We start from the raw sequence: 14,142 nt of genomic DNA, 5'->3' as shown, positions 1-14,142 counted from the left end.
TTCAAATCATTTCAATGAAGTGATTTGGAACTGTCATTTTTGTATGGCGAAGTCTTGATAAATTTTTAAGACTAGTGGGATAATCCATTCAACAGTCGAAATCGTGTGATTAAGTGTCGGTCTGAACATGGTATAAGAGGCTCATCTAAAACTTGTGCGCTACAATTTATGAAAATTTTGATCTTCTTCCGCAAATTTCGCTAAAACCAATTTCATGGCAGTTAAGGCAGAGATAAAGAGATGCCCAACTCATCTCTCATTGGAAAGCAATTGCTAATGGTTAAAACCTCCTGAACTCTGTCAACTGTTAAAGTTCAAAAGGTTTTGAAATTTAGCATTTGGAAACGTTGGGTGTTTGAATTTGCAAAACTTATTATGTTGTCCAATCTGGCTTCAATGGAAAATGTTAAAAAAACGCAAATTTCGAGGCGTTCTTACGCTGGCATAAGTTGAACCTCCCGTTATCTCTGGCTAAAGCAACATTGAGCTCTCTGACGAAACTAAATTAAAACTTTCTGCAGTAAATTTTACAATGAGATCTTCAAGGCGTTGACTAGTATTAGTCTAAGTTTGGTTTGGTTCACACTCAAAATAATAACCCACAATTTGTTGCATAGTGTAAACTGTTAAAAAATTGTTTTAATGTTTTTTTTTTTTGTAATTTACATACTTTTATGTTGATTGATGTATATACAGTATTTTTTGTACACTAATTGTATTGTCTTTTCTTTTTAATATTAAAGTCTAAGTTTTTCACATTATTTTCTTTAATACATTACATTCCATTACAACTTGTTGTTCAATAAACTCATTATGTATAAAATCGTCATTAGTATCAATAACATTGCTATTCCTAAGAAATATTATTTAAACTAATAAAATATAACTAACGCAGTCGGCTCATTTTATATAGAGGGTGAGGCGTTAAGATTAAATATTACTGTAGTCTAGAGACCTGATTGCCGAGTGTTTTTGTTGATTGTTAAAAAAGCATTTGATATTATTACAATAAATTTTTTAACGTTTGTTTCTTTATATTTAAAGAGTACACAATGAAAACAATTTATTGTTTTTTTTTTTTAATTGCTGTGAAGCATGTGAAGATATAAATATAACTTTTGAAGCTCACTGCAGATTTTTTTTTGGAAAAATATCAAATATTTCGGTTTGAACATAAATAATCAGTGATTAGTCCAGGATTAGATTTTGAACGACAGCTATATGCTGTAGTGACTCGATCTGCACAATTTCTTTGCACAACTGCCTTAGGCAATAAGACATGCCGCATGTCGAGAAGACATCACGTCAAATGAAAAAATGTTCAGTTTATATGGCAGCTGTTGTTGTTGTTGTAACGGGTACCTAATCCCTCTTAGGATGGTAAGGGTTAGATAAGTTGTCATCGAGGCCATCCTTCGGTAAGCCCAGGAAACGTGCTGTTTCCTTGGGGTCGGACTATAGGGAGAGGGATGTCAGATGTGTGGGGTTAGCAGGGCATGCAAAGAGGTGGTTAATGTCATGCGTGGACTCGTTGCACGCTGGACAAATGTTTGATATGTCAGGGTCTTTACTGGATAAGTAGTAGTTTAACCTACTACATTACCCATAACGAAGCTCCGCAAAGGTCGTTCTCAATTCTCGCGAGCTCTTCGTACTCAATGGGTGGTGGTTCGACTTCAAGTACGCCATGCATTGAGATGGAGTCGGTGAAGGTGTAAATGGCTCACTGTAAATGACGGTCAATGCATATATGTTTGAGGTTAGTTGCGTCCGAAGTCTGTTCGAAATATTATTTTATGTCGGCAATGCAGTTGAGGAGGACCTCTCGATGCTCCAGACAGGTGAATGCAGTGTTCTGACAAGTCTGTAGCTTTCTCGTCTGCATTTCACTGTATCCAGGCGACCATATTGCTGCGGTGTAGTTACGGACCCGCCCGCCGATTGCTTTGAATGTTGCCAACAACGTGGCAGTTTTTTATGGTAGCTCTCATGCAGCTGGTCCGATATCAACGGTTCCAACACTTGCGTTGCTTTTTGCGGAGAAGAGGACGTGAGCACAATTTTAGGTCGGCGAACGCACATGCCTAAATCGCCTCAGCTCGTCATGCTGTTCATTTATACATATATATTTTTTATAAATTTATAACTAAACCTATTATTAAGTCTTGAGTTCAAGTTAAAATGGTTAAATAAGGGTTTATGAAACTATATTGGTCGAAAATATATGTATTCACTCAAAATAATTGATCCTAACGCCACACCCATTAAGCTTATTATACTTTTGCTATCTCTTTCACGCTAACTATTTCATTAATCTACTGCTATTACTATTCTCTCATTCACTACATACTACATGTACAGTTACTACGTTTATTATTCTTATACAAACTATTTTTTTTCGAAATTTTATTACATGAACACAGGCTATGCAACTTATGGATGAAGCTGGACTCGGTGTAAATATCTTTTCTTTGTCATCTAACACTTATGAAAGGAAAAATCGTGAACATTTCATTAACTGTTTATTAAGTTGGCATGCGTTTTCATGAAATTACATAAGTACACGAACTTTCCTTTCGTTAATATGTATGTAGTTTTCTTTTTCTTCGTAAAAAGGTTTTTGTTCGATGTGCTTTTTTGAGTTTTGTTGATGTTTTGTAAAGAAACCTGTTTACTCTTTTAGAAGAATATGACAAGTTATCCTATATTCATATCGTAATTACTCTGTATTAATATAAAAGTGTGGCATATTAATAGAACCAAGTTCATTTTTAAATGCAGCTGAGTATATATTTTTGGTTTGAGTTAGATGAAATTTGTGAGACAATTACAAATGTTCAGTTTTTCTCTCTCTTTACCAGAGCATTAAATGGTACTGGCGTTTACAGACAATTAAGTTCCAATAGAACCAGAAAAATATATAATATAACTAGAGGACCCGCCCATGTTTTACTGTGGCTGATACATACATACATAGGTAGTACTACTAATACCATCTATATGATTTCCATTAGTTAGATTATAAGTATAATTTAAGGAATAATCGCATTTTTGATGAAGCAACAAAAATGAATCAAAAAGCATTTCGTGCGTTAAGAAAGAATTGGTTTTTGGGGTAAAAATACTATTGAATTTGGACTGTGCATCAGTGAAATCAATCGAGTCCAATCGATTGTCAGCCTGGTGGACTGCATATTAAGAAACGTTGGAAAGACAAAAAAAATCGGCTGGCAAGGTTATGGAATCAGTCTTGCAATGCTTTCGAAAAGATTTCTGTATATCTCAAATTTTAATAGACCTTTTTATCAACACTTCAGTTATGCCGCTATTTTTTTATGCCAGATCTTTTGCAATTTTAAATTGTCTGTCAAGATACCCTCTCCAATAGTTAGCAGGTATGAAAAAAATGTTATAGCTACCCATAGATGTATTGAATCACCCAATTTATTACTTAAGAACGAACAACTCTGTCCGCGTTATGAAAACATGTCTACAGATGTCGCCTTTTACTTTGGCATCGTTTTGTTTATTGCACGTTTACGCCAGTTTAAGGTTTGAATATTGGATACTGCGATGGTAGCACAATCTATCGGTCAAACATTCCAAAATTAACAATTGATTAAAAATGACCAATTAATTTAAAAAAACATTTTCCAGTGTACCAAATTATAAATCTAAACCATTCTCGAATCACCTTGAACACACACAAAAAATTTCATCAAAATCGGTCCAGCCGTTTAGGAGCAGTTCAACTACAAACACACGGTCAGAAGATTTACGAGTATAAGTATAAAGATCATGAAATAAGGATTTAAATTTAGCAATGCCATAATTTTCGAAAGAGTTTAAGAACAGTTCTGTAAAAAGAGATTTTAAGTACTTACTAAAACTTCAACATTAAATCTAAAAATAATCCACATTTTGGCTTTTGCCTTCTTGGGTTCTAAACAGCAAGATAATACCAGAATCAAGATTTGACTTGAGCTTAGTAGGCACTTTACAATTTAAACTTGACAAATAAAACTTAAGTGGCAATGGTATGGAACTTTGTTACAAAATTTGATGATACTACGTTTTGGAAGCTTGCGGGTGTGGGGCGCTAGCAATCAGAAATAAACAAACATATCCTCTATTGTGGAGATCAAGGGTTAAAATGATAGGCTTTATTTTTGAGGATTGAAATCTATTGTAGAATTGTATAGGACTTTATGTTAGTTTACAAATTATTAGTCTATGGCCTATGGAAAATATATTGAGCCAGAGTAATGCACTACTATGAGCAAAAAATAGAACGACCTTGTTCATAATTGGCCTCAATACACTTGTGCCAATGTTTTATCCAATCCTTAAAACAGTTGTTAAAGTCAATTTATGGAATAGCCTTCAATGTGCTTAGCGATATACGATTAATGTCTTCAATTGATTCAAAACGGTTTCGTTTGAGTTTGCTGAATAGCCAGAAGTCACACGGAGCTAAATCAGGCAAATACGGTGGTAACAGAACGCTATTGGTTGAAAATTTGGCGAAAAACTCATGAAAAATCAATGCAGTAGGCGACGGTGCATTAACGTGGGGGAAAAACCAAGAATTGTCGGCCCGCAATTCCGGCCTCATTTAACGAATAGGTAGCATTCCTTTTCGACAGTTTGGCCGGTCGGATGGAATTCGGATTACGCCATCAAGGAATGGTCGAAAAAAATTGTCAACATAACACTGATTTTTGAGCTGCTTTGAAGTGGGTTCTTTCGGCTTCGACTCACCTTTGCCAAGATATTCGATTGATCGTCTGTTTCGTCGTAAGCATAGATCCAAGACTCATCGTCAGTAATAATATGTTTCATGACATCTTGGTAATCGGAAATATCTGTTTCACAGACGTTAACGCGACGATGTTGTTTCTTAAGTACCAATTGCTTTATTTTATAGACGTGTTGATCATCAGTTGATGTTGAAGGGCGTGCTGAACGTGGTTCGTCGTCAACGCGTTCTTGATCTTCTTCGAACAATTTGTACCAATCAAAAACACTTGCTCGCGACAACATTCTGAACGTTTCGACACCAAAAATTTGATTTCGAAAACAAAATTTAATGGAACTTCTTTGTTGAATAATTTCACTCATCGTAAAAATCGCCGAATGCAATTTATGTACTTCAGAAAGACAAGCCTATACTAAACACTAATAATTATTTTGATGTGACATTTGGTATAGATGTCACTGGCAGCCATTTTCGCTCAAAATTCAAATTAAAAAGTCTTACTATTTTTTGCCCACAGTAGTATATATTATAAAGATAATTTTCTAAGACTTCAATATGGAGCTGCACAGCTATTAGCTTTAAACTTGATTGAAGTAGGAATCCAAAAGAAGGTTTTGGACAGAAACTAACAGATTGAAATGCTTTTCGAAAATATATCTCATAAACTTAGCTCTTTACTATGTGCAGTAACTTGAAAGAAGTTCTTAATAGAAATAAGTTTAAGTTTTTAGTAAATATTCTCTATAAACTCTTCTCTTAGCTTATTCCAGAATAGTTTTTGACATAGCACTATTTACCTTGAATTTTTATTTTGTCTTTTGTTATAAAACCAATTCAAGTTTCCGTTAATAAAACAACCTCAGCACTGAAAGCATCCATTCCCAAATCATCTATCCATTTTCAAATTTTAGACTTCAACTAAGTTTCCATATTCGATTGCATGTCACTCCAGACATATTTTTGCTCATAAAAACATATTTGTACTAAATTTTTGTTTTCGTAATGTTCTTGTTACTCCGTTAAATTGAGTTCTGTTAAAGGTATAAAATTTCCTAATATTATTTACCCAAGTATACCCAAGATATACCTAAATACAAACACATTATATTTTTGATTTGTGGGTTATTAAATATATATACTTCCCATATCAGGCGCTATCTTCTATGTCAGCGTCCAATCAGGCCATTTCAGCACAACAGCTGTTGCCGTCGGTGCGTGACAGTCTCACAGAGCCAACTTTACTGGGGTGAGTTTTAGCAATATGAAATCAGTGGAAATTCAGCACTAATAAATTTAATGTATTTTAAGGGTCTCGCAAGTTCGCTTGCCTCTCCAATCGCCCACACAGTCTGCGTACGCAAGTCAACGCAGCTCGATGTCGGCGCAAGGTTCGCATTCACGGCAGCCGAGTCCAATGAATTCACCCGCTTTGAATCCATTCATTTATGGCACTGATGTTGACTCCGTAGACGTCGCCACGCGCGTTGCAATGGTACGAATAAAATGTGTGTTGAGTTATTGCGTCAGTTCTTAACCAAATTGCTTTGCAGGTACGGTTTTTCAACGCGCAAAATACTCTCGCTAACTTTGCCGAGCATACTCGTACATTGCGTCTTTATCCACGACCAGTGGTCGCCTTCCAAATCAACAGTTTCCTACGTTCACGTCCACGTGCAACACAGTTCCTTAATCAGTTTGCACGCACACAAGCTGTAGAGTTCCTCGCAGAGTGGTCATTGACACCCACTAATGTTGCCTTCTTACGGGTACAAACTGGCGTAATGGATCCAGGTCAGGTTGGCGATAAGCCCAAATGGTTTGCACACCAACTTACGCCCATACGGTTTTCTGTCTGGGACGATGGCAGCTCACTAAATGGCGCACTACGTTCATTGAAACAGTTGGAGTGTCAGCCAACCGATGAAAGCGGTTCCGACTCGGAAGGCGCAGAGAGTTCAAGTTCCTCTTATTCCTCGCTTAGTGATTTTGTTTCGGAAATGGTATCATCAGATTTGTCGCCGAGTATACATGATGTTTTCGGTGCACATAATCGACCGCATAATGTGCCACAAACACTTTCATCAAATCTAGATCCCGCTTTAGTTTACCATCCACCTAGAACATTGCAGTATCCAGAAAGCATGTCGAAGAAAATCGAGATTAGCGAAGATGAAGAAGCTCAACGCGCTGAATCGCCAATTTCATCCTCATCCAGTCGTTCCGATCTAAGTTCGCCCAGTCGCGATTCTGAGTTCGAATTTCCAACTAAATCAGCAACTGGTCCTTTCGATTTAGCAGCGCCTGCAGCACAACGCCTTGAGGCAACGTTGCGTGCTGCGAGTATTGATAACGAAGGCACTGAAGCTGGAGAACCAAGAAAATCTCCGGTATCCGCACATAAACAACAGCTACAACATCACCAACAGCAACAGCAGCGTCATGCTGGCGAAGCAGATCACACCGGCGTTGACAAAAAGCGTCCGGTAAATCAATTTCCATGATTTTAAATATTTTTATTGAAACTCTACTACATTTTATACATATTTACAGCCTCCAATAACACCACCTGTGTCCAATATTCTTGCGCGCACCGGCAGCTCTGGTTCAAGCTCGAGTAGTCCTGGCAGACAGGGTTCACAAGGTTCACTTTTTGAAAATTTCGCTTCGCACGCAAAGGAGCTGGTGCGCGAAACAACGCGCCAGAGCAGTCAAGAGGGTCTTTTAGCTCAAGTGGACAAAGTAAGTTTGTAGAATTTTGACTTTCTTATTACTTGAGACACTTTCTAAAATTTTTTTTTATCAACCGGGGCCAAAAATAGTAGTTACAGCACCCAAAAATTTAAGTTGTTTGAGTATTCTTCTCAACATTTGTACGACAGTTTCAAACACTTTTTAGAGGATACTAGAGGACCCGCTCACGTTTTACTGTGGCTGATACATAGGTAGTACTACTAATACCATCTATATGATTTCTATTAGTTAGATTATAACTATTAGTTAAGGAATAATCGCATTTTTGATGAAGCAACAAAAATGAATCAAAAAGCATTTCGTGCGTTAAGAAAGAATTGGTTTTTGGGGTAAAAATACTATTGAATTTGGGCTGTGCATCAGTGAAATCAATCGAGTCCAATCGATTGTCAGCCTGGTGAACTGCCTATTAAGAAACGGTGGAAAGACAAAAAAATCGGCTGGCAAGGTTATGACATCAGTCTTGCAATGCTTCGAAAAGATGTCTGTATATCTCAAATTTCAATAGACCTTTTTATCAACACTTCAGTTATGCCGCTATTTTTTTATGCCAGATCTTTTGCAATTTTAAATTGCCTGTCAAGTTACCCCCTCCAGGTTAGCAGGTATGAAAAAAATGTTATATGTAGCTACCCATAGATGAATTGAATCACCCAATTTATTACTTAAGAACGAACAACTCTGTCCACGTTATGAAAACTTGTCTACAGATGTCGCCTTTTACTTTGGCATCGTTTTGTTTATTGCACGTTTACGTCAATTTAAGGTTTGAATATTGAATACTGCGATGGTAGCGCCATCTATCGGTCAAATATTCCAAAATTAGCAATTAATTACAAATTTAATTTGAAAATTGAATGGACTGCGATGGTGAATCTAAACCATTCTATCTCAACATACACAAAATTTCATCGAAATCGGTTCAATTAATTACAAACACACGAGAAGATTATATATATAAAAATATATATTTTCCAGTGGACCAAATTGTGAATCTAAACCATTCTCCAATCTCTTTGAACACACACAAAAAAAAACGCCCATTTCATCGAAATCGGTCAAACCCTGTTTTTTTGATGATAGCAGTTTTGCAGCAGTTCAATTACAAACTCTCCACAATGCATGGTCAGAAGATTTATCAGAGCTGGTGAAGGCATTCCATGTCTGTCCGTTTAAAAGATTTCTCGTACGATTTTGTTAAGTAGAGTGGTAGTTAAAAAGCTTTCAGTGCAATTGAGATTGATAATTTTTTTTTGCTCTATTTATACTACTTGTCCAAGTTGCTTTCAGTGTCCTACGTTTTCTTAAACATAGGTACGGTTTTGTTATATAGCATGTATATTTGTGGTCCTGTGGCTTCGAAGTACCATGTGTAGTTATACAAATTCGAGACTATATCTTTCAGGATGATGAATTTTTCCGAGATATTTTTTGACGTGGTTTTGAAATTACCAGTCGATAAACGTCCTATTTAAAATTTCTACGAATTTAAAAGTGTTCTAATATAATATATTTTTAATATAATAATAACATATTTTGGTCCCGGCTATATACTTTATTGCTTTGCTTTTTACTTGGTTAATTTTTTGTATAATTTAAAAAAAACTTTTGATTTCTGAACTACTAGCAACATTCAATGGAAGGTAGTATACCCGAAGAGTTAGACGAAAAAGTGCGACACACTTTTGAAAAGGTTTGTAAATTAGAGTGTCAAATTCATAATTAAATTTTTCGCACTAAGAAAGAGGTTTGGCTTGAGAATTGAAAACGTATTGGACGAATCACCAAACAAATTAACAAAAAATTTCAAAGATTTTCTAAAAGATCTCACTTTATATGCTCCCACACACCTTTTGCAATTATTTACTAGACATTAGATCGCGTAAATTCAATCATAGATTTCCATTTAGAATTTGAAGCTAGTACTTATAAAAACCAATGCTTCGGCGCTTTTTCACTTTTCACCTCACGCACGAAGCATTAAAATATAATTTTTTAAATAGACACAATAATAGAGTTTTTTAACACTTCGTAGTCCCTTTGTAAGAGATTTCACATACTTTTTCGACATTATTTTCCTGTGTTTCGAGAACTCATCTCAACACCGATTTTAATTTCACACCCTTATTAAAATGAAAATAGTTGTTATCCACCTGTTTTTCACTAATTATTTCCTCATACTTCTATAGTTTACCTTGCACGCCAAGAAAGCTGCCGGCGAAGCATCGAAACAAGCTCTAGAAGTCTCCAAGCAGGCCGCGGGCGTGAGTAAGCACACCTTCGATGATCTAACCTACGTCAGCAAGTCAACGATTGGTGATTTAACGAAGACAGCCAAAGAAGCTGCCACCAAAAAGGGCATAATAAAAGTGGATGATCAACCACACTTAGTGGGACAACAACAAATCGCTACACAAAAACAAATGCAGAGTTCCGGTGGCAATTTCTTTTCATCCATTGGCACTGATTTCAATGGACTGGCCTCATCGACATCTACCATGTTTTCCGGCATGTTCGGTGGCAAGAGTGAGTGCATTGATTAGACTGTATATAAGATAGTCTTCTTCATAGACTCCAATATATTTGCAGAAAATCAGCAAAAGCAGCAACAACCACCGCACCCACAATATAGCAGTGGCAGTTTGCAGCAAAAAGCCAAGTCAGGCATCAATTTCGATCCCTTTCCCAGTCGCAAAGGTCTGGTGGAACGCACACCACTTATCAAACATTCCGGTCCGGGGCAGACGCAGGAAGACATAACGCGCCAACAAAATCAGGAGCGTTCACACAGTAATACGGAAAATCAGGCTTTCCTGAAGGATGTCACCACGCAGGTTTTGGCCGGCGAAGGAGTTGGCTGGTTGAAGATGAATCGTTTCAAGAAACTCATGGAAGATGAGTCGTATCGCACGCTGGTGCTGAGTAAACTCAATAAGACGCTGGACAAGAAAATCATGCCTGATGATCATATAGACGATGTGGTAAGTCTGAGCGACTACATTGCTTACCGTCTAACTGTTAACATAAATTTTTCCGTTTGCTTTACAGTGCGTGCCCAAACCGGTTTGGAAAGGTATGCTGAAGTGCTTGCAGGCGGTGACTGCTGGGTTTGAGGTGTCTTTTTCGAACTTCGGCCTTGGCGGCATGGCTTCGATATTTCAAATGATGGAAATCGCACACACACATTACTGGAGCAAGGAGCTGAATGAAACTACCGACATGTCTTCAAGTTTGTTATCCAGTCATGCCACAAGTCCTATGGGCAGTCGTGAGAATTTGCGTTCACCCTCCAGTCCCATGGATTCGCATTCCGGTTTGGGCAGTGAGTGGGCTTCGCCACAAGAGTCACGGAAAGGTTCCTCGCAAACTGATCGTGCCGGTCCAATGATTAATACAGCTGCAACCTCGGCGGCGGCCAGGCGTATGTCATCTGCCGACAGTCAGGACGGACAGTCGACAACGGAAATGTTTAAGGATATGTTGGTGCAGAAACGCACAGCGCTGTTGAGCAAACTCACATCGTTTGACTCAGACGTAAGTTTTCTGGGCTACTTTTATAGCTACACATGCTTTAAACTAAAATTGTATGTCCTTTAATATGTGTACCGTAATTTTATATATATTTTTGCATGACTGCACTGTTGTTATTGTAAATTTGTTCACAGTTTTGAATTCACACATAACCTTTCAAATTACAATATTATTGCATGTTGGGGCATTTTCGGAAAGGCTTAGAGAGATCGCAAGTTATTAATTTTACATGAGGGATGAGCAATACATTTATTTTCCAATAATTTTTCTTTTTTGAAATTCCTGAGGTTTGCTAAAAATATCTCTATTTATTTGACAAAAAACGCTAATTAATAAAATAAGAAGCTTGTCTGGCTCAGACTCGTGGCGGAGCTTTTCCTTCAACTTATGTAATGACTCTTTCCCAAGCCTTCATGTTTGAAGCAAGCATATTTTTATGCCTGTATAAGTTTGTGACATACTAGATTTTCAAATTAATTTACACCAAAAGCCTTACGCCTCTTTGCTTAGATCTCATACTTCCAGTCCTCCAGGTGTTTTGGCAGGAATATAAATAAAAAAGCTTAAGAAGATTTGTGATGTACTCAAAACACTCGGCCATGCAGGAACTTTCTGACTTAGTATCCTATATGTGATACCCACTTATGGACCAACCATTGAAAGAAAAATATGTCGGAACAAAACTGTGTAGAAAAGCGGCTTCCCATAATCCAAAATAAAAGTCCAGTGGTGTTAAGGCGTACTATAATATAGGCGACGCCTCACGACGCAAGATGACGCGCTTACGCTTAGCTTTCATTCAAATAACTGATTGTTTTGTTATCTGTAGTGCCGTCTTGTTGAAACAAAAGGTCGTCCGCATCAAAATTCCCCAATATAGATCAATGATTCCCTCTGGTCTTAAAGCACAACAAACAGTGATGATTTTTATACTCTTGCAGTTAGTTGCTACAGAATATTATAGTTTTGTTCACCTAACGGTTGTACGTATCACCTTAAACGAATCAAGATAGACATAGGGTTATACAAGGTGCGTTCCAAAGTAAACAGGACTTTTTGAATCTAGCAATACTGGTGGCGCCATCTATATGTCGACTGGTGCATTAGAATCTGCTATCTTTATCGATTGTCCAGTGAGAATTTCATGACATTTCATTGATTGGAAGTGAATTTGTTGCATTTTAAGCGTCAGTATGTTTGTGTTATCGGTGCGAAAAAGAGCTTCGAACAAAGAGCCAATATTAAATTTTGTTTTAAAATTGGTAAAACTTTACCGAAACGTTTCAATTGATGAAACAAGTTTATGACGATGATTACCTGTCCCGTAGCAGAGTGTACGAGTGGTTTCAAGTGGTCGTGAGTACATAAATGACGATCAACAAGTGGGCCAATCAAAATCCGTGATCACCGGAAATTCCATCGAAACTGTGCGTGAATTCATCAAAAATCAGCCGAAATCATCATTGAAATTCAAGGAAATGGAATTGAGCATCTCGAAAACATCGATTTATCGCATTTTGACCGAACATTTGGGCTTACGAAAGGTGTGTGCACGGTTTGTTCCGCACAAATTGACTGACGACCAAAAATTGCTCAGAATCCAACATTCGAAGGACGATTATTTGACCAAAAAACACATTTTAACCATTAACCACTCCCCGTATTCACCTGATATGGCACCGTGCGACTTCTTCCTTTTTCGGAAAAATGCATTTGCCCATGAAAGGAAAGCAAGGAAGGAAAGGAAAGCTTGTACCGGCATACTGGCGGCCATACCGGCCAACGAGCTAAACCGTGCAAAAAGCTGTATTGAAGCAGAAGGACAAGTCAAATTCTTAGATAAACGTTCGGTTAATCGAACCAATACTTCTCTTAGTCCCCATATACTTCAAATAAAGATTTTCAAACTTCCGGGTGACTTGGTATCGCATATATCGGCCAATATTCCAATGAAAATAAAAGAACGTGTTTTACTCATAACAGTGTATCTTTGTGCCTAAAATAGAAAAATCCGAGTGAAAACTTGGCCTGGCCCCTATATAACTAATTTCAGGATTTTCGAACATCCGGCTAATTTTACTCTATATGATTGGTTTTACACGTGAAAGTATTTCACTGGCTTCGATTCTTGTAAGTTCCAAGAGTATAGAATGTGCGGTTGCACCCCAACTTAGCCCTTCCTTACTTCTTTGTAATGCATTTCATTATAAGCACTCCAAATGCGAAAGCTTTGTTTATTAACTGGGTACGTTAACCAAAAGTCAGCTGCAACGCTGAACAGAATTTTCTTGTGAAATCCGGGATCGGTGACCATCTCGTTTTGGGCGCATTCACCGAACATGCGACGCGCTTGATGATCGTTCAGCTTAAATTCTGCAGCAAAAACTGCCATAAAGTGGATTGTTGCGCGCGAAGGTTTCATTTCGATAATCTACTCCACAGCAGCAATAGCTACTTCATTGCGCATCTGTAAGGCGTCTCCGAGGATGCACATTTTTCACTAAACGTGGTGCGAGACTGTCTGTATGTACACCGAATATTTACACAATTTGTAAACGCTGTTCCGGAGTATGTCTGTTCGTTATGAAATGGCACATTAAATTGAGTATAAACCAAGTAACAGCTGTCAAAAGACTAATACCATGTTCAGACCGACACTTAATCAGACGATTTCGGCTGTTGAATGGATTATCCCACTAATCTTAAAAATTTATCAAGATTTCGCCATACAAAAATGACAGTTCCAAATCACTTCATTGAAATGATTTGAAACTGATCCACGCTAAATCTCTCTGCGCGACTCTGATTTTGCGCAATCTACTTTTCAGGATTGGCAGTCTGTTACATTATCACAGCTGATTTAGACACTACAAAGGGAAAAAAATGTAAACAAACAAATTTTTTTTAAAGCAATGAATCTAATTTCATCTGAAAATCGACTTAACAAATGAAAAAATGCATCCATTATTTCTATTATATGGAAAATATTAAAAAAAGCCGTCTTTTTATTTCAAAATACTATATGACAATCTTTTCTTTTGATAAATATTAAGCGATGTGAATTCTTGAATGACAATAACAGCTGTTTTTTGATCTTTCTA

At 37.2% G+C, this 14,142-nt stretch overlaps 2 protein-coding genes and 1 long non-coding RNA gene across 17 annotated transcripts in view; 2 read left to right on the top strand and 1 right to left on the bottom strand.

Annotated features, from left to right (window-relative positions):
- The window catches only part of LOC126759164 (frizzled-3), a 485,412-nt gene that overhangs the window by 194,519 nt on the left and 276,751 nt on the right, over positions 1-14,142 (top strand). The gene's annotated exons all lie outside the window — the stretch shown is intronic.
- The window catches only part of LOC126759202 (uncharacterized), a 152,013-nt gene that overhangs the window by 25,041 nt on the left and 112,830 nt on the right, over positions 1-14,142 (bottom strand). The window lies entirely within an intron of this gene.
- LOC126759143 (MAP kinase-activating death domain protein) overlaps positions 1-14,142 on the top strand; it is a 105,518-nt gene that overhangs the window by 54,330 nt on the left and 37,046 nt on the right. For 7 of the 14 annotated variants that reach the window (XM_050473799.1, XM_050473796.1, XM_050473797.1 and 4 more), the window contains exons 7-15: positions 2,424-2,456; positions 5,911-6,005; positions 6,068-6,251; positions 6,310-7,242; positions 7,310-7,498; positions 9,138-9,203; positions 9,700-10,036; positions 10,100-10,491; positions 10,559-11,044. In XM_050473799.1, the coding sequence (XP_050329756.1) occupies positions 2,424-2,456; positions 5,911-6,005; positions 6,068-6,251; positions 6,310-7,242; positions 7,310-7,498; positions 9,138-9,203; positions 9,700-10,036; positions 10,100-10,491; positions 10,559-11,044 (2,715 nt within the window). The remainder of the gene's footprint in view (positions 1-2,423; positions 2,457-5,910; positions 6,006-6,067; positions 6,252-6,309; positions 7,243-7,309; positions 7,499-9,137; positions 9,204-9,699; positions 10,037-10,099; positions 10,492-10,558; positions 11,045-14,142) is intronic. The other 7 variants (XM_050473795.1, XM_050473792.1, XM_050473793.1 and 4 more) reach the window with 3 other exon arrangements.

Source organism: Bactrocera neohumeralis, chromosome 5 (assembly GCF_024586455.1).
Source record: "Bactrocera neohumeralis isolate Rockhampton chromosome 5, APGP_CSIRO_Bneo_wtdbg2-racon-allhic-juicebox.fasta_v2, whole genome shotgun sequence".
Classification (NCBI taxonomy): Eukaryota; Metazoa; Arthropoda; class Insecta; order Diptera; family Tephritidae; genus Bactrocera; species Bactrocera neohumeralis.
Note: the sequence above shows the minus strand (reverse complement) of the source record. Positions and strands in the feature narration are given on the sequence as shown.